The sequence below is a fragment of the Musa acuminata genome, chromosome BXJ1-8 (genome assembly GCF_036884655.1).
Source record: "Musa acuminata AAA Group cultivar baxijiao chromosome BXJ1-8, Cavendish_Baxijiao_AAA, whole genome shotgun sequence".
Lineage (NCBI taxonomy): Eukaryota > Viridiplantae > Streptophyta > Magnoliopsida > Zingiberales > Musaceae > Musa > Musa acuminata.
This window is the reverse complement of record NC_088334.1, coordinates 32,141,937-32,160,269: the sequence shown is the minus strand read 5'-3', so window position 1 is coordinate 32,160,269 and position 18,333 is coordinate 32,141,937. Positions and strand designations below refer to the sequence as shown.

The 18,333-nt window shown below is 36.3% G+C and overlaps 2 protein-coding genes and 2 pseudogenes across 4 annotated transcripts; 3 read left to right on the top strand and 1 right to left on the bottom strand.

Moving 5' to 3' along the window:
* Positions 1-456: 456 nt before the first annotated feature.
* Positions 457-858, top strand: LOC135680318 (uncharacterized). Its single transcript, XM_065194197.1, has one exon. The coding sequence runs from the start codon at positions 457-459 to the stop codon at positions 856-858; it is 402 nt and encodes a 133-aa protein (XP_065050269.1).
* A 1,163-nt stretch (positions 859-2,021) lies between these two features.
* On the bottom strand, positions 2,022-6,035 carry LOC135587721 (actin-like). Of its 3 annotated transcripts, none has more exons than XM_065079428.1 (5): positions 5,820-6,035; positions 4,110-4,215; positions 3,470-3,863; positions 2,483-3,096; positions 2,022-2,372 (listed from the first exon to the last, which is right to left on the bottom strand). In XM_065079428.1, exons 2-5 carry the CDS (start codon positions 4,167-4,169, stop codon positions 2,307-2,309), a joined length of 1,134 nt encoding a protein of 377 aa, XP_064935500.1. In that variant the 5' UTR covers positions 4,170-4,215; positions 5,820-6,035; the 3' UTR covers positions 2,022-2,306. The 3 variants fall into 3 exon arrangements, with proteins under 3 accessions (XP_064935500.1, XP_064935501.1, XP_064935499.1); XM_065079429.1 differs by having other exon boundaries at positions 4,110-4,201; XM_065079427.1 differs by having other exon boundaries at positions 4,110-4,178.
* Positions 6,036-10,460: 4,425 nt separating this feature from the next.
* Positions 10,461-10,577, top strand: LOC135591636 (5S ribosomal RNA; annotated as a pseudogene).
* Positions 10,578-10,907: 330 nt separating this feature from the next.
* LOC135591761 (5S ribosomal RNA) lies at positions 10,908-11,025 on the top strand (annotated as a pseudogene).
* The last annotated feature ends 7,308 nt before the right edge of the window (positions 11,026-18,333 follow it).

Below are 18,333 nucleotides of genomic sequence, written 5' to 3'. Positions count from 1 at the left end.
CTCATCAGCATCAGTTTCATCGAAAAGGTAATCGATACTTGTGTTTGCCAACAATCGAATATTGCCAGATCAATTCAATGGCTGTGTTTTGTGGCGGAAGATTCAAGTCTGTTCCATTGTCATGTTCCAGGAGAAGGCCTTTGTTTCAAGATGTGTTGTCGCTTCAAAAGCAGGAGGTAATGTATTGGACCACCACCGGCCATCTTTCCCTGTAGCTTTGCTTCGTTCGATTCCCCACCGAGCGCCATGGTCGGTCGTACGTGTCAATGGTGGATTGGTCAGTTTCTCTTTCTCTCTCTTCTCTCTTGATTCATGTGGCTTACTTGGGCCTTGGCTCTATAAGAACCCGTCCTCTTCTCCTCTCCTCCATTGTAGAACGATCTGGAATAGAAGATAACGAGGAAGTAATAGCATTTTGTAGAGGAGAAGAGAGAGAGAGAGAGAGAGAGAGAGAGTATGGCTAATGGTTACTACTATCAGAATAGTCCTTACTACTACAACTCCTCTCACTCCCAGTCTCCTCCCTTGCCGCTCCACCTGTGCCTCTTCCTCCTCACGCTCTTCATGTTCATAGGCCTCTCGTGGTACATGGCCTACGAGTCGGTGTTCGAGAGCTTGTTCGACCAGCTCAAGTTCCTGCTCATGATGTCGCCGCTGGTGCTGCTGCTGGTCGTCCACTGGCTGTCGAGCGATGAGCGGCTAAGGGTGCCCTTCTTTATTCCCTTGCCGGAGAGGGACTCCTTCCACCGGGCCGGCGGTTCCCCTTGGGGCGTCGCGCTTGTCTTGGTGCTCCTCATGTTCATGATCTCCTACCAGTCCTACTTCCACGACTGCTGGTTCCCGCTACTAAGCCGTTGACGCTGATGAACCAGGATACATGTATCCCAGATTCCATAGCTGGAAGAAGAAGAAGAAGAAGAAGAAGAAGAAGAAGAAGTATTAGCTATCCATGTAGTTAATCGATAAGACGAACTTGCGAAGCGTCTGTTGTCAATAACATTTTGCTCTTGGTTTTGTATCTTAGTTCTGGATCACTGATCATTGCCTTCTAACTTGAGCATGAAAACAAAGGTTAAGATAGCAGAGTTTGATCTCAATCTCTCTGTGAAGCTACAGTTTCTGGCCAAGAGAAGATTACTTGTCATCGATAGTGGAGACAAAAGAATCAACGCACACTGGGAGCCTGAAGGATCTGATCAAATTGATTCATTACCAGGCAGATAGATCATGAAGAGAGCAGAGGATGACTTATGATTTAAACGCCTTGCACCCCTGAGTGTAACTTTTTCCTGAGCCAAAAAGGTGTACAAGGCTTACGCAATATGGCCTTCTTTACTTGGGTTGAGAAATGCTTCTCTTTTCCTTTCAAGTGGCCTTCTACACATGTCAATGATTGCACCCAAAAGAAAGCAGAGAAAAGTTGTCAACCGATGCAATCTTTACTTTTCTCTCTCTCTCTCTCTCTCTCTCTCTCTATTATCCGTTGATGTAGGTTGGATTGTGTAAACTATGAAAAGAAGGGAATGGCATCTGCTTCTCTTTTCCTTTCGGCTTGGATAGTGATCAAAGCAGCAGAACTTGTGCATGCCTACCTGCCTCCTCGGCATTAGCTATTGAAAAGTGGACTCGGTTCATGGCCGAGGTGGTGAAGCTCACAGATAATTCACATTTGTTACAAGTTGTGACACCTCGTACATGATTCTGCGAAAAGATAACCCCATAAAAATGTTGAATCCTTCGTTGACTAATAAGAATAGCTCGTCGCTAGGAAATCACAAAAATTATTTTATTATCGATGACCTTATGTTCTTCAAGTGTCAAAAAAGTCATATATATAGCCGCCTGTTTTGTTACGATTCTTTAACAGATTTAGATAAATTATTCATTTATTTACTTGAGAAGTTCAGATCTAAATTGGCAATAATAGTAATAGTAATAATAATAATAATAATAATAATAATAAACAGACCTCCTGGCTAGCCTTTTGCATGAACAACATTTGAATAGAACCATAAGCAAAGTGAAAGACAACACCGGCAATTGCAATTATTAAACAAAAATAATAAGGTAACATACTCAAAATGATATCTGGTTCAGAATTATTGACCATCCTTCGAGTACAGAATCAAAATAAAATCAAGCAAAGCAAGTCATAACATCCATCCAAGGAGAGAGGAGAGAGACAGACAAATATTTGGTTGAGGAAGAACAGCATCCAGGTAAAATTCCAAACTGAACTACTCTCTCATGTCAGTTGTGTTGTTTCATCATCTTATTGTTCTGCTACTCCCCATGTAGAAGAAGATTTAGAAGCATTTCCTGTGCACAATGGAAGGGCCAGACTCATCATACTCTGCCTTTGCAATCCACATCTGCAACGGACAGTAGCTTGTCATCAAGAGTGATTCCAAGAATGCAAGATTTTGTCAAGATAACCAGATATGAGCATCTATTATGTGGTTTCAAGTAGTAGGGTATACACCTGTTGGAATGTGCTAAGAGAAGCCAAAATGGATCCTCCAATCCAAACACTGTACTTCCTTTCCGGGGGAGCAACCACCTTAATCTTCATGCTGCTTGGAGCCAGTGCAGTGATCTCCTTGCTCATCCTATCAGCAATGCCTGGGAACATGGTGGATCCTCCACTCAGCACAATGTTTCCATACAAATCCTTTCTGATGTCCACATCACACTTCATGATGGAGTTGTATGTGGTCTCATGTATGCCTGCAGCTTCCATCCCAATCATGGATGGCTGGAAGAGCACTTCAGGGCAGCGGAACCGCTCGGCACCGATGGTGATGACCTGCCCATCGGGCAACTCATAGTTCTTCTCCACAGATGAGCTGGTCTTTGCCATCTCCAGCTCTTGTTCATAGTCAAGAGCAATGTATGCCAGCTTTTCCTTGATGTCACGAACGATTTCACGCTCTGCCGTGGTGGTGAAGGAGTAGCCACGCTCTGTCAAGATCTTCATGAGAGCGTCAGTCAGGTCACGGCCTGCCAGGTCCAGGCGAAGGATGGCATGTGGAAGTGCATAGCCTTCATATATTGGAACTGTATGGCTGACACCATCACCAGAGTCGAGCACAATACCTGTGCATATCAGTGATCAGTCGAGTTTAATTTTACTTCTTCATTAGTGATTCAATAATGCAAAAGAAAAAAAAAATTCCTTCCATATATATATGCTGCAGAAATCATGTAATCCTAAATTAATATTCAGGCATCACAAAGATCATCCAGCTTGTAGACATATACATGAATAGCTGAATATAAGTAGCAAATCTAAGCACTTACTGAAAAGAGATGCTATTTCAACTAAAAAAAGTTCACCAAGTTAACAGGGTTCATGGTTTACAAACATGCACAGGTATTCCAATTCCCTCAAAAAAATAAAAAAGACATGTTTACATGTCTACTAGAGATGGTCAAGAGAGTGATTCATCAAGGTGAATGACTGGATTACCTGTTGTTCGACCACTAGCGTAAAGAGACAGAACAGCTTGGATTGCAACATACATAGCTGGAGCATTGAAGGTCTCAAACATGATTTGAGTCATCTTCTCACGATTGGCCTTGGGGTTAAGAGGTGCTTCAGTAAGAAGAATAGGATGTTCTTCTGGTGCCACACGAAGCTCATTGTAGAAAGTATGGTGCCAAATTTTCTCCATGTCATCCCAATTGCTCACAATGCCATGCTCAATCGGATATTTCAGTGTCAGAATGCCTCGTTTAGATTGAGCCTCATCTCCTACATATGCATCCTTCTGGCCCATGCCTACCATCACTCCAGTATGACGTGGTCGTCCCACAATGCTTGGGAAAACAGCCCTTGGGGCATCATCTCCAGCAAAACCAGCCTAAAGAATGACAGCACACAATGTTTAAAGGCTAAGTCAACAGTGAACTATGAGGAGAAGCTCTCTGAGAAATTCAAAATTGGCTAATGGTTAGATGACAAAAGATGAAGTTAATAGCATTAGGTTTAAGCATTTTAGAGCTTCGGAACAGAACTATATCATTATCATCTTCGTGAACAATGTATGAACAGTAAACAGCCTGAGATTTATGGAAACATGTCATAAAAAGCAATCTTCAGGTTGTACCTTAACCATTCCAGTTCCATTGTCACATACAAGAGGCTGAATATCTTCACCATCTGCCATCTTCTATCTCTGACAGGAAAGATGAATACCAGCTTGAGATGAAGAACTATCCATCAGACAAAAAGGAACAAACAGAAGAGAATTACATGTGAATGTATATAACTAGTAATGGATATAAGTTCAAAGAATTGTTATATTAATTAGTCATTGACTCATTTCCTATTGACTGACACTTTGTATTTCCTGGTATAACTTTGAAAGCAATCAAGACTGGTACAGTGGTAGTAACAATTCTACTGCTCAATACTAATTACTTTGAGAACTTTACTAGCCACAGCACAGGTACAAAAGACAATTTATTTAAAATACATTTCAAGGTTAAAAAACAAAGCATAAGAACATTTTAAGCAATAAACTTAACATGACTTGGCAAATAACCTTGATTTCCAATCCGATTGTAAGTAGAATGCAATGAATTATATGGAGACAAAAGTCTCTTCAGGACAGATTACCCCAGCATATAAGGTCAAACATCCTCATGATTTGGCAAATGAGGGAATTGATTCTTTAAGCTGGCATGTAAATACATTATTTGAGGCAAACCAAGTATTGATATCACAATAGACAAAACTCTGTGGCAATCACCAATATTTGCATCTTTATGTTTAGGGTAAATTTCTATCTACAACTTAGATCCAGAAATTACAGAACACAGCAAATGTACAATCGCCAATGCAGTCAACTCCATTATTTCCTTTAAAGATGAAGGACAACCTAAAATAGACAATCAAGCATCTGCCATCTTTATATCTGACAGGCACCAAATGAAAAAATAACAGAATTACATTTGCAATATATATGGTCAATAATGGAGACAAGATTAGAGTTTGTTAGATTAACAAGTCATTGATTTATTTCCTATGTGCTGATGCTTCCTATGTCCTGGTACATGTTCAAAAGTAATGAAGATTCTATTTCCTATTAGAGTTTGTTAAACAATGACACAATCACATTCAAAAGCATTAATACAACACAGCTTGGCAAATAACACTAGTCTCCCATCCAATTATAGGTAAAAAAATGAAGCAATCTATATAGAGTTAAAAGTCTCTTCAGGCTTTTAAAAAGGCTCATAGTGTTGGACTGCTACATACTTTGGCAAACGTAGCAATCAACAACCATGGGCATGTCAACATATGATATGAGGGAATCCAGATATTGCAAGTTGGAAATAAACAAAACCTTAAAATGATCAGCAATCTAGACACCCTTATTTGAATCTACAATCTTTTGAGGGTAAATTTCTACCGACAACTAAGATCCATAAAATAAAGAACATAGTTAATGTAGCAATCGCCAACGAGGTCAACCCCATCATCATCTTCCAAGATGATTGAGAGAAGCTAAATATACTGATATAATAAACTGAACTAATATATAGCACGACCATCAGATGAACAAAGCAGTCATGATCCCCAAATTCCTAAAGGTAACCAAGAACAGATAAACACAAAATTTATGGCCTTCACTGTAATGTAACTTGATCAGCAATTAAATTAAAGAAGAGAAGAATAAGAAAAAGCAGATGAACAAAACAAGATACGAGAAATGGATAGAATAGACACTGGTAAGAAACCACAGCTATTTGCACAAACACATGTGCAGCAAGAGAAAGCAGCACAGAATTAGACGAGTATGTTCGTTCTTTACCACACGAGAAATGGACAGGCGGACCAGACGATGGATCGGTCTCCAACTTGTTCTTGGGATCTCTCTCTGGGGTTGTCTCCTACGACCGATGGCTTGATCTCGTTTGTTTTAAGGGAGGAATGGGGTTTGGAGTTAGAAGAGGGAGGGATGGTAGGAAGCCCGTTTAGCGCGCGGCCACGAGTGGCGCACGACGCCCGGTTCTTCCGCCCCCTCTCCACACGACCCGGTGCTTTCTGTTAGCGAACCGCTTCGGCTGGACGGCTCAGCATCTCATGAAACCGAACCCGAGAACCCGATAACACGAAGTATTTTAGTCTTTAGTTTGGGCTCAGAGTCTTTAGTCTTTTAAAGCACAAAGTATCCTTTCTTTCTATTGGAGGCCCATGTTTGGCAGGATTGTTAAAAATTGATGCATAATGCTATTCCACTGTTCCTTTATTCCTCAATGTGGCAACTCCACTATAACAAAAAATAATCATTGGTAATGGATAAAAGTTGTCATAAAAACAAACAAAAATAAATTATCACTAAGAGATTTAATGATGGAATGAGAGTTGTCACCAACTTGGGTCCCGTAATTAAAAAAATTTTAATGATGAAACAAGAATAAATTATGATTTTTAGTGACAGTTTTTATTTATTTATTTATTTATGAATTTAAATTATATCAATAAAAATAAATAAATAAATTGATGAAATGATATTTTTGTGACAATATTTGGTGATGGACAATTTTGTCACCTGATATCTTGGTGAAAACATTATAGTAATAACTTAGATACGTCGTTAATTTCTAATTAAATAAAAAAAAATGATGATAATTTAGTGATAAACTAACATGTCACTAAAATTTTTATTTAATTAGAAATAACACAATGAGAATCAATTTTTAATTTTTGACAACCTATCAATTTTTAATAATTTGAAAATCATACCAGAATTTTTAATAATAAAAAAAAAATTCACATCAATATTAAAGATAATACAATCACAAGGTCAAATATCATTTTGTCCAAAAATCAATATTAGATTTGAGACGACCACAAAGTCCGCATCATCTTAAAACCAAAAAAACTATATTGTCTTTTGCAACCTACAAAAGATTGTTAAGTGGACAATAAAAGAATATATATATAAAAAAAAACTATGTTGTCTTCGGCACTCCTTTCTACATTATTCTCTTCTGCATGCTACATGAAATTATAATTATATAATTACATAAAGATAAATCATTATGTTGATAATAAAAGAATATAAAATAAGATGCACAAGCTCCATGGCATTCCTCCTCGATAAACACAGTGGAACACACGAAATCAATGAAAAGAAGCCAAGGTTGCTCATAGGGAATATGATCTTTAGGCTTCCTAAATTTAAATTATCACTGTGAATTATCAAAATCATCATAATTAAGACTTTGTTATCAGAACCCCAGTGTAGAATTACAATAAATGATCATGATGGAAGTAGGATATGATCATCAACAGCGACACACCGAAGATTGAGAAGTAGCAGCAATTAAGGATCAATTATATGCTTCAACCATATGCATCATATATATATATATATATATATATATATATATATATATATATATATATATAAAGAATATAACGACAGAAAAAAAAGTTCTATTTAATTAGGTAAGATATATATATATATATATGATTGTATTCTAATTATGATTATTAGTTAATAGAAAAAATTTTAATTAAAGCAATATTTATTAGGAGACGTCTTTGTTGAAAGAACTTTCCTAATTACTTATCTTAAACCTTCTACTCTCACCTATAAATAGACAAGATCTTCTAGGGACACATCACAAAAACATAACATCATAAGAGTGCATGACATAGTGAAGAGATTACAGATATTCTCTCTGTTTCTGAATCCATCAATTATAGTGATCCTGTGAAAGAATAGAAAAAAAAAAAAAAAGGAGAAGGTGAATCTAGTTCTTCTTACATATTAACATCTAAGATTCAATGATGATATGCTTGTAGATCTTTTCTAAATAATAATGAAAGATACGTATCATAATATTTTTTTAGATATATTATTATTTGATTTCAGATTCTGATATGAAAATTTTTTTCGCATTATAGACAAACAACATGATTACATATTTTATACTGACATGAACACCTAAAATATATGGGTGAAGAACTAATCATTTAAGCATATTTAAAGCAAATAGAATCCAACCAATCATGAATAGAAATATAAAAATACTTCGTAGTTATATCTAATGATTAATAATTAACATATTCGTTACATTCCTTTTGAGTAGATGAAGTAGCACTTAACTGAATCACTGCATCTTTCAACATCTTTTCCGTACTTTGTTGTTGGTCGACTAACTCTTTCATTTTGCTCTCCCACTTTTGCATTCATCTTTGCCTTAATTTTATGCACATAGCTTTTGACTATCTTGTGCACGATGCAATTTTCTTTTATTTGGCCATGCTTTTCTTTGTCCCGAAACTCTTTCAAATATCTATCTTTATTTATAAATGAGAATGAATATTCCGTATGTAGATTAACAATCATCTCGTTGTATTTTTCCTACATTAACAACATAATATTTTTAAATAAGTATCATTTGATGATATATAAACAGAAACAATAATAAATTATTCATGCAATGACTTCTTTTGTACGATCATCAACAACATTTCTTACTCTTTTTGTTCTTGTGTGTTAACTGAAAAAACTCTTTCTTGGATGGTTCCTTACCTATGCGTTTTGTTTAACATTAAAAATATATATTAGTATCAAATATAATAACAAAAAATCAATGAGATACTTTAAAAATATATCTCTTCATCTTTCAATTATTCAAAATTTGAAGTGTGGCTCATTGATATGATCTATTAGTCGAGTTCCTTGAAATCATTTCCTATGAATAATTCAATAATTAGCTAATAAATATTTTAAATATAAGCTGAAATTATGATATGAATAGAAAGAATTTGTCTAAAAATTTTTAGGATTCAAATAGTCAACCAACCATTTCCAATGATCGTGTGGAATTGTATTGGACAATTTTTATGTTTTCTTGAAAAGTGGCATTCGCATTCAAGTACTTTGTTCTAATTTTATATTTTATTTGCCTATAATGATCAAGTAATATGTCTGACACATATTCTTTATGATTCTTCATTAAGATCAAATTTTTCTACACTTAAAACATAAACATTAGTGTATTTACTGATAATTTTTCTCCCTTACTGTAAATTAATTATCATAAATAATATATTATTTAATATAAATTATTAACTTTATTATTTGTGTAGTATAGTTAAAAAATAATTAAAATTAATTTTTTTTAATTACATAGATAAATTAATATTTTTATTAATTAATTTATTTTCTAATGAGTGATATGATTTTTAGAAAAAAAATTATTCAAATTTTATTTTTATCAGTGACCCATAAGAAATAAATATTATAATTCTATCTTTATGTATAAAAGTAAAATAATAATAAAATAATAGTGTAGTATAAGGGTTCCTCCTCTTTTCCTCGTTTAGGTTAGAAGTAGAAGAATTAAAGAAATAATTCCTTGAGGAGAGGTAGGATCCTCTTTTTTTTTTTTTTTTTTGATGGACTTTGATTCATACTTTGAAATATTTAATATTAAGATTGTTAGAATTTTATAATACATAATAATATTTTTAATTTAAAATCTTATGATTAATAAATAATAATAATTAATTTATGATGTTAGAATGATTATTTAATTTATAATAGTCTCTTAAGTTTAAATGAATTTGTAGATTAACTTAATTATTAAATTCTTATTTTTTATTAACATAATAGTTCTAATTCATTGAATTAAACATATCTATTTTTTAAGAATTATGTATGAATTTTTTATAAATTAATTAGTTTTAAATTTAAGACCATGAATCTAAATTATTTAAATTCATGAATTTGAGTTACTTTTTAATAATTAAAATATTAAAATCTAATTTAATAAGTGAGGTCAATTAGGGGTCTAGCATGAGTTAAGTTAATTGACCAAATCAACCCATGTGGTTAGGTATGACTCATCATATATGGTCAAGTATAATCTAGCCCATGTAGCATCCAATGCATATAGTTATACATGTCCCAACTTATGTGGCAAAGTATTGCCTAATATGGCCAAGCGTGACTTAGCCTATATGGCTAGATACAATTTAATTCATATGACTAAGCATAAAATTGAATATATGATCAGGTATATGGTTCAACCAGCACCGGATCCCATCAAAACTTCGAAGTTAAGCGTGCTTGGGCGAGAGTAGTACTAGGATGGGAGGAGACCCCTTTGGAAGTCCTCATGTTGCACTCCTTTTTACGCCCCGAGCGATGGGTTCGGAATTTGCCGTGACCGCTACATTATTAGTCTCGTGGGGCTCGGAGAGAGCTTTCCAGATTGGGGTCGCAATAGCGATTCTGAGTTCGTTCGACAAAGTCCCAATGGTTTTGGTGCGGACTTGCCATGTCCGATATGCCGTCGGCCTCGTGGGCATCGGAGAGAGCCAGCAATAGTGATTCCAAGATCGTTCGAGAGGTTTCGGGGCGCACAAGGGGCTCCGGTCGTCGACTCGCCGCCGCGACGTGCACAAAGGCGAGGGACGACGCATGCAAAATAAGTGCAATCATACCAATACTAAAGCACCGGATCCCATCAGAACTTTGAAGTTAAGCGTGCTAGGGCGAGGGTAGTACTAGGATGGGTGACCCTTGGGAAGTCCTCGGTTGCATTCCTTTTTGCGCCCCAAGCGATGAAAACCTCTCCCGTAGACCTCCGAGGTGATGGTTTCGGTCGTCGATACGCCGTCCACGACGTGCACAAAGGAGAGGGACGATGCACATAAAACGAGTGATATCATACTATCACTAAAGCATTAGATCCCATCAGAATTCTAAAGTTAAGTGTGCTTAATGAATAGTAATACTAGGATGGGTGACCCATTGGGAAGTCCTCGTGTTGTGCTCCTTTTTGCACCCCGAGCAACGAAAACCTCTCCAGCAAGAAATTTGCGGTGATACGCCGACCGCGACGTGCACAAAGGCGAGGGATGACACACACAAAATGATTGAGATCATATCAGCACTAAAGCATTGGATCCCATTAGAACATTGAAGTTAAGCGTGCTTGGGCGAGAGTAGTATTAGGATGGGTGACCCCCGGGAAGTCCTCGTGTTGCACTTTTTTTTGCGCCCCGTTTATAAAATTTGATAAAAGAGCAAAAGTATGAATCTGAGAACTTATTTATAAGATTTGGGGGATTTGTTCAAAAAAAAATCTGAGGACCTATTTGTAAACCCTGAGGACCTAATCGTAAATATAATAATACAAGGACTAAACTGCAAAATATACAAAATTACAAATTCCACCGATTAAGCCTCTCTACCTTCGTTCATAAGGAACCAGAGGAGGCAGCTGCGTGGAAGAAGAAGAAAAAAAATTTGGGGCTTTGAGGTTTCTTGCTCAAATCTTCTCATTTAGGATCATAATTCTCAAAGGCAAGTGTTCTAATCCCATCCTACAGAATTATTAGTCTTTGATCTCATATTTATTCTGAATTATTCGAAAGATTTCAGCCTAGAACTTGATATTTCTCTTGTTAGATACAAAAATCATGGATCTAAAATTTTTCGGTAAACTGACCCCTATACGTTGTTTCAGCCATAATTTTTAGCACAAAACGTGGATTTAGGCAAGACCTTATTCATTTGAAAGTAGACTCTTGTACCTTTCTTTTGACTCTGATTTTGAAAATTTTGGACATCGAATACTTACCCAAAAGTCTGTTTTCAAATGAGCTTATGGATGCTGCAAAACAGGGATCAAAATTTATGACCTTTTGATGCTAAAATGCCTATAAGTCCCTGTTGGAAATTCTGATTTATACCAAACTGATTTTATTTGAAACTAGACTTGTAAACCTTTTTTTTGATATATTGATTGAAAAATTTGGAATTCAAATGTCTACCCTATTATCTGTTGAATCTGACCCTATGAATTCTGCAAAACAGTGATTTTGTTTTTGACCTTGTGTTACCAAATCAAAGGTAACTCCTTGTTGGAAACCATGATTCATACGAAACTTGTTTCAACAGAAAATAGATTGATATATCTTTCGACAATAGCCTTCTTGAGGGTATTGGAGCATAATTGATAATCTGAAATATTTGTTCAATGTGCCTCTTGAATCCCGACAGAAATCGAGCTTTGGTCGATTTCGCGTATTCTGTTTCATTCATTTGGAAATAGATTCCATTCAGTCCCCTTCGCTCAATTGAGGCTTATGTTAGTGCTTGAATTTTGGTTTGCTCTTGCCTATAAATTATTTACATTCTTGAAACATTTTTGTGTAACGTTTATGCTACATCGCATTGACACATATAGGCACATGTATATCCCATTGTTCCGTATTTGCTTTCGATATGTGCCTATTCTAGTTTCATTCCTTTGGATATTGAATTTATTTAACCTTATATTTGAATTGAGCTACATATGATTGCTTGGAATCCTGGTATACTCTTGCTTTCATTTCATTCCAAATCTGAATACATTTGTGAGAGATTGTTGCTTGCATCATATTGACTCGTAAAGGCACATGTACATTTTGTTTGTTAGGATCAAGAGCACTAAGAGGGGGGGGGGGTGAATTAGTGCAGCGGAAATCTTTCACTATTAAAACGAAACTGCATTCGTTTGATAAAAATAATTTTGATGTAAAAGCCGATTCTAAGATTACTTTAACTTAAGATTAAGCGAGATGACGTTAAAGTAAATCTACGAAGGCAGTTTGCAATTTATGATGAAAATCAGAATGCAAGCGCAAACTGAAATGCGATGTTCGTACGATAAAACCGGTTTACGTCTAAATGCCAATTTTGAAGATACTGAACTTTGAGATATGTTTTATAAATGCGTAGAAGGCAGTTTGCAGTTATGATTGAAATCAAAACGTAAATGGAAACTGAAATGTAATGATCGTACAAAAAAGTCGATTTACGTCTAAACACAGATTCGGAAAGCTCTGAACTTAGAAACTCGTTCGTAAAAGCATAGAAGGCAGTAGCTATTTAGGAGGTTTGCAGTAAAGATAAAATGCTCAAAGTAAATGCAAACCGAGATTTAGAGTGGTTCGGTCAATCTTGACCTACTCCACTTTTGGGTTCCTCCACCGACGAGGTCACCGACGTCAACTAGAGGCCTTCCTTCAATAGACGAAGGCCAACCACCCTTTTACAGTTTCACTCCTTTTGATGGGCTTAGGAGACAACCCTTATAGAATTTTCTCTCCTCTCTTTAATACTTAGAACTTGGAAGAACAGAGGGAGGAGAACTTTTGGCCTTTACAATAATTTTGAGCTCTAAGAATCACAAAAAAGGATCAAGATTTCAGTGTATATCTGTGCCCTTTTAGTGCTGAAGGGGTGGGGTATTTATAGGCCCCAACTCAGTTCAAATTTGGAGCTCAAAACTGTCAATTTCCGAAATTCCGGGATCAGGCGGTTGCACCTCCTGATTGGAGCGGTTGCACTGCCTGGCAGAGCTCGAAGACTGAGCCTCTGTGCGGTGCCACCTCCTGTCAGGGGCGGTTGCACCTCCTGCCAGAGCTCAAAGACTGAGCTCAGGCGGTTGCACCTCCTGACTAGGGCGGTTGCACCGCTCAACTAGAGCTCGGAGACCGAGCCCAGGTGGTGCCACCTTTGTTAGGGGCGGTTGCACCGCCCAGTCTCGCTCAGAGACTGAGCCCAAGCGGTGCCACCTCCTGGCTGGGGCGGTTGCACCGCCCAGTCTCCTTGGGAGACTTAGCTCAGGCGGTGCTACCTCCTGGCTTGGGCGGTTGCACCTCCCACAGCAATCAGGGTCCGAATGGGTAGATCCATTCGGCCCAATTTGGGTTTTTCAGGGGCCCAATTGCCCCAAGATTAAGCTAATGGGATCACCTCCCATTTCCAACTTAATCATTGTGCTAACTACGATAAATCCTAAGACAATTTCTGTAGCTTGCTTTGGTGCATCAATCGCTTCTTCCGGTGAGTTTCCGGCGAACTTCCGTCGATCATCCGATGAACCCTCGGTGATACTCCTGCGGACTTCCGGCAAACTCCTGGACTTGCGACGATCCACTTGGCGAGTTCCGATGAGCTTCTTTGGCAAGCTAATGGACTTCTCGGATTTGTTCCCGCAGAACCTCCGACGACCGTCCGAACTTCCGTCGAACTCTCGAACTCCCAACGTGATCGTTATCTTGATTCCGACGCAACTCCTGCTGCATGTCTTACTTCCATCGTAGTTAATCCTGCACATGTAAAACAAAACTTCGATCGAGACAATTAATCCTAAGCAATTAACCAAGTTGTCCGGCATGTCATTGGTCCCTCGACGCTTCGTCCGATTCTTCGGCGCATCGTCCTTTCCTGCAGCCTATTGCCCAATCGGTCAGTTGACTCCGCAACTCCGATATCCTTGGCACAATACCCGCTCTTCTTGGCCCGATGCCTGAGTCCACGGCCCGAAGCCTTCTGTCGATACGTCGACCGATTCACCGGCCCGACGTCCAATCTTCTGACATGTTCCTCCGGCACAACATGATTTTCCTGCTTTAATTGTCTCATCCTGATCGAAGCATCCTGCGTCACTCAAAACGCAGATCAAATCATAAACATATATCAAGTAGTTTCATCATCAAAATACGAGATTCAACAATCTCCCCCTTTTTTATGATGACAACTACTTGATGACGGAGTTAACCTTAACTCCCGGAGTTTAAACAAACTCCCCCTATCAATATGCCATATTGATAGAATCTTGAATTCAAACTGAATTCAAGTCATTGCAATATTCATCATGAATACTTGGAACACGTCATCATGAACTTATGCATAAACTTATGCATAACATGTCATATCATCAACATACTTCTCCCCCTTTGTCATCAACAAAAAGGAGAAGTACCATAATCAAGTGTTTGTGATTTTGGTTCAACTTATTACATGAAAAACATAATATCAAGGTTTATCATCATGCAGTTTTGAAGCCAGAAAATTTAGCAATGTGTTACATCATGCTTAGAACATTCAAGCTATCAAGTTTTAGATATGCAGGTTTTTCAGCATACAAGATAGCACTTTTAGAACATGCAAGCTAGCAATTTAGAGATGTTCAAGAAGGCAACTCTTGCTTCTTGAAATATGCAAGTTGCAAGCTAGCAAATTTTTGCTTCCTTTGCAATGTTTGAGCTTGCAATTTTGCTTCCATTGCAAGGTGTAAGTTTAGCATGTTTAATTTTCTTGAGATAGCAACTATTTGCTTCTCTTTATACTAAAAGCTAGCCAATTTTACGATATGCAAGTTTTACTACATACAAGCTAGCAAAAATTTCGAAAGCAAATGCAAGATAGCTTTCTTGTGTAAGCTTATGATTCTTGCTTCCTATTGCAATGTGCAAGTTGCAAGTTTTGCTTCTTGAGATAGGCAAGATAGCACTTTTGCAATTTTTGTTTGGCAAGCTTGTGATGTTCAAGATAACAAGCTCTTTCTTTTCTTTTGAGAAGTGTCATTTTTGCTTTCTTTGCAAAGTGCAAGCTAGCAAAATGCCAAACTAGCAAGAGATAATGTTTTACATGAGGCAAGCAAACAATTTGGCAAGTGTTACATTTGCATCTTCTCTTTAGAGGAATGTAATTTTTGCTTTCATCTTGAATTGCGTAAGCTAGCTAGTTTGCCTCTTTTCATGATGTCCACACTAGAAATTCTTGCTCCCCCTTTGTCATTGTCAAAAAGAAGGGAAGACCCTTTTTTCAATTTTCAGATTATGACAAAGGTAAGTTTCAATCTTATTTGTGCATCATTATATTTTCAAATTCGAACATGCACAATTTCAAAAACCTTATATTTCATTCATGCATGATACTGAATAAATCAATCAATATTATGAGCATATTATACATGATACTTAAATTTTTAACTATTTATCAACATTTTGATCATGACACCAAACATTCATCATTTAGAGTATTCATGACATTAAATCAACATTTATAATACATCATTTTAGTAACAACTCATAGCATTTTAAATCATGATTTACATCATATGCAATACATCACATCATAATTAAAAAGCTCAAGTATTGCATGCATCATTGCAAATCATAAATGCTTCATATCATGATGGTATCAATTTTGTCAAATTATATCATACCATGCATGATCATAACTTTTCATTTGTATACATCAAAATAAATTAATGAATATTTCATGTATTCATATCATCACATAAGGAATATCAAGAAGAATTGGTAATGAGATTTACGAATCATGTAGACAAATTATGAATATTAAGAGACATATTATGATTCTTTTTAGATAACTCAAATAGCAAAAAGAAAGAATCATAGTAAGTTATTTTGATTTATAAAAAGAATTCTCAAGTTATAATTCCAAGAAATCACGATTCATTTCAATAAATTTCAACAAGAACACAAAGTAGGTGATCTTGATTCATAAATGATTTCAAGTTATAAATCATGGGAATTTAAGATCATGATTTCGATAATTCTCAACATTACTTTCAAGAGATTCAAAATGGCATAGATAATTTTATTAATCTCTTAGTGAAAAAGTCAATAAGGTAGAGAAAAATAAATTTTCAAGAAAAATACTTTTCTCTCTTTAGTTGTTTTAATTCATATGATTTTATTTCATCTATGCCAAACATGTAGCATGTTTTAAAATCGAAAGTGCAAGTTTTATTATGACAAAGATCAATAAGACACTTTCATTACCGTGAAAATCAAAAATCGCAAGATTCATCATCCATAATTATAAAACAAATAAACATGATTTTTAAAATCTCATGCATAGAATAAAATCATGGTATCAAAACATCATTATATCATCAAGCATGATTTCATATTTTCAATCAAAATCATTTTGTTTGTTTATCATAAAATATGTATTTTTCGTGATTATTTTCAGAACTACTAGCATGATCATAAATTTTGCATTTTCATCAACTTTTTTTTTTAAACATGTAATTTTCAGGAAAATTAATTCTATACTAAAAAATGCATTATGAAGAGCATCATGTAATTTCGAAATAAATTAAGGGAGTTGAGTTACTTACCTTGTAGTCGAAGCCCGTCAAAGCCCAATTCGCCGTTTCACCTTTGGAAGTTCTTGATTCATCCTTGGTTGCCTTCCTCTTCTTTGGCCTCTTCCTTCGTTCAAGTTCATAGTCTATTTTAGATTTTTGTTTAATAAACTTATTAAGATTTAGTGTTCGAAGTTTAAGTTCATCATTGTCCTCATCACTTGAGTCATCGCTTAAGTGGTATTCAATTGTCCGGAGTTCCAAATCCTTCCTGTTCATCATGTGCATTATGCACCATTTCATATGTCATCAACGAACCAATTAGCTCTTCAAGTGGTAAGTTGTTTAGGTTTTTAGCTTCTTGTATTGCAGTTACTTTTGAATCCCACATTTTAGAAAGAGAACGCAAAATCTTGTTTACGAGCTCAAAATCCGAAAAATATTTTCCAAGAGCTCTTAAACTATTGACGACATCCGTGAAACGGGTGTACATGTCGCCTATAGTCTCGCTTGGTTGCATTCGAAAAAGCTCAAAATCATGCAATAAAATGTTAACTTTCGAGTCTTTGACTCTACTAGTTCCCTCATGCGTGATTTCAAGTATTCGCCAAATGTCAAAAGCCGTTTTGCATGTAGAAATCCGATTGAACTCATTTTTGTCCAAAGCGCAAAATAAGTCATTCATAGCCTTTGCGTTTAAAGAAAAATACTTCTTCTCCAAATCCGACCATTCGTTCATCGGTTTAGAGGGAAGTTGAAAACCGTTTTCAATGATATTCCATAAATCCAAATTCATAGAAATCAAGAAAACTCTCATTCGAGTTTTCCAATAAGTGTAGTCCAATCCGTTAAACAACGATAGACGAAAGACCAAAAAACCCTCTTGAAAGCCATGAAGAGCCATTTCTCTCGGGTGTAAATCCGAAATGAGAAAAACTGGGCTCTGATACCAATTGTTAGGATCAAGAGCACTAAGAGGGGGGGGGTGAATTAGTGTAGCGGAAATCTTTCACTATTAAAACGAAACTGCGTTCGTTTGATAAAAATGATTTCGATGTAAAAGCCGATTCTAAGATTACTTTAACTTAAGATTAAGCGAGATGACGTTAAAGTAAATCTACGAAGGCAGTTTGCAGTTTATGATGAAAATCAGAATGCAAGCACAAACTAAAATGCGACGTTCGTACGATAAAACCGGTTTACGTCTAAATGCCAATTTTGAAGATACTGAACTTTGAGATATGTTTTATAAATGCGCAGAAGGAAGTTTGCCGTTATGATTGAAATCAAAACGTAAACGTAAACTGAAATGTAATGATCGTACGAAAAAGCTGATTTACGTCTAAACGCAGATTCGGAAAGCTCTGAACTTAGAAACTCGTTCATAAAAGCGCAGAAGGCAGT

Coding starts and splice junctions, on each gene's coding strand:
- LOC135587721 (XM_065079428.1), bottom strand. CDS start 4,169: ATGGCAGATGGTGAAGATATTCAGCCTCTTGTATGTGACAATGGAACT. Junction 3,097..3,469: donor CGCTAGTGGTCGAACAACAG/GTAATCCAGTCA, acceptor TGATATGCACAG/GTATTGTGCTCGACTCTGGT. Junction 2,373..2,482: donor CTCTTAGCACATTCCAACAG/GTGTATACCCTA, acceptor TGTCCGTTGCAG/ATGTGGATTGCAAAGGCAGA.
- LOC135680318 (XM_065194197.1), top strand. CDS start 457: ATGGCTAATGGTTACTACTATCAGAATAGTCCTTACTACTACAACTCC.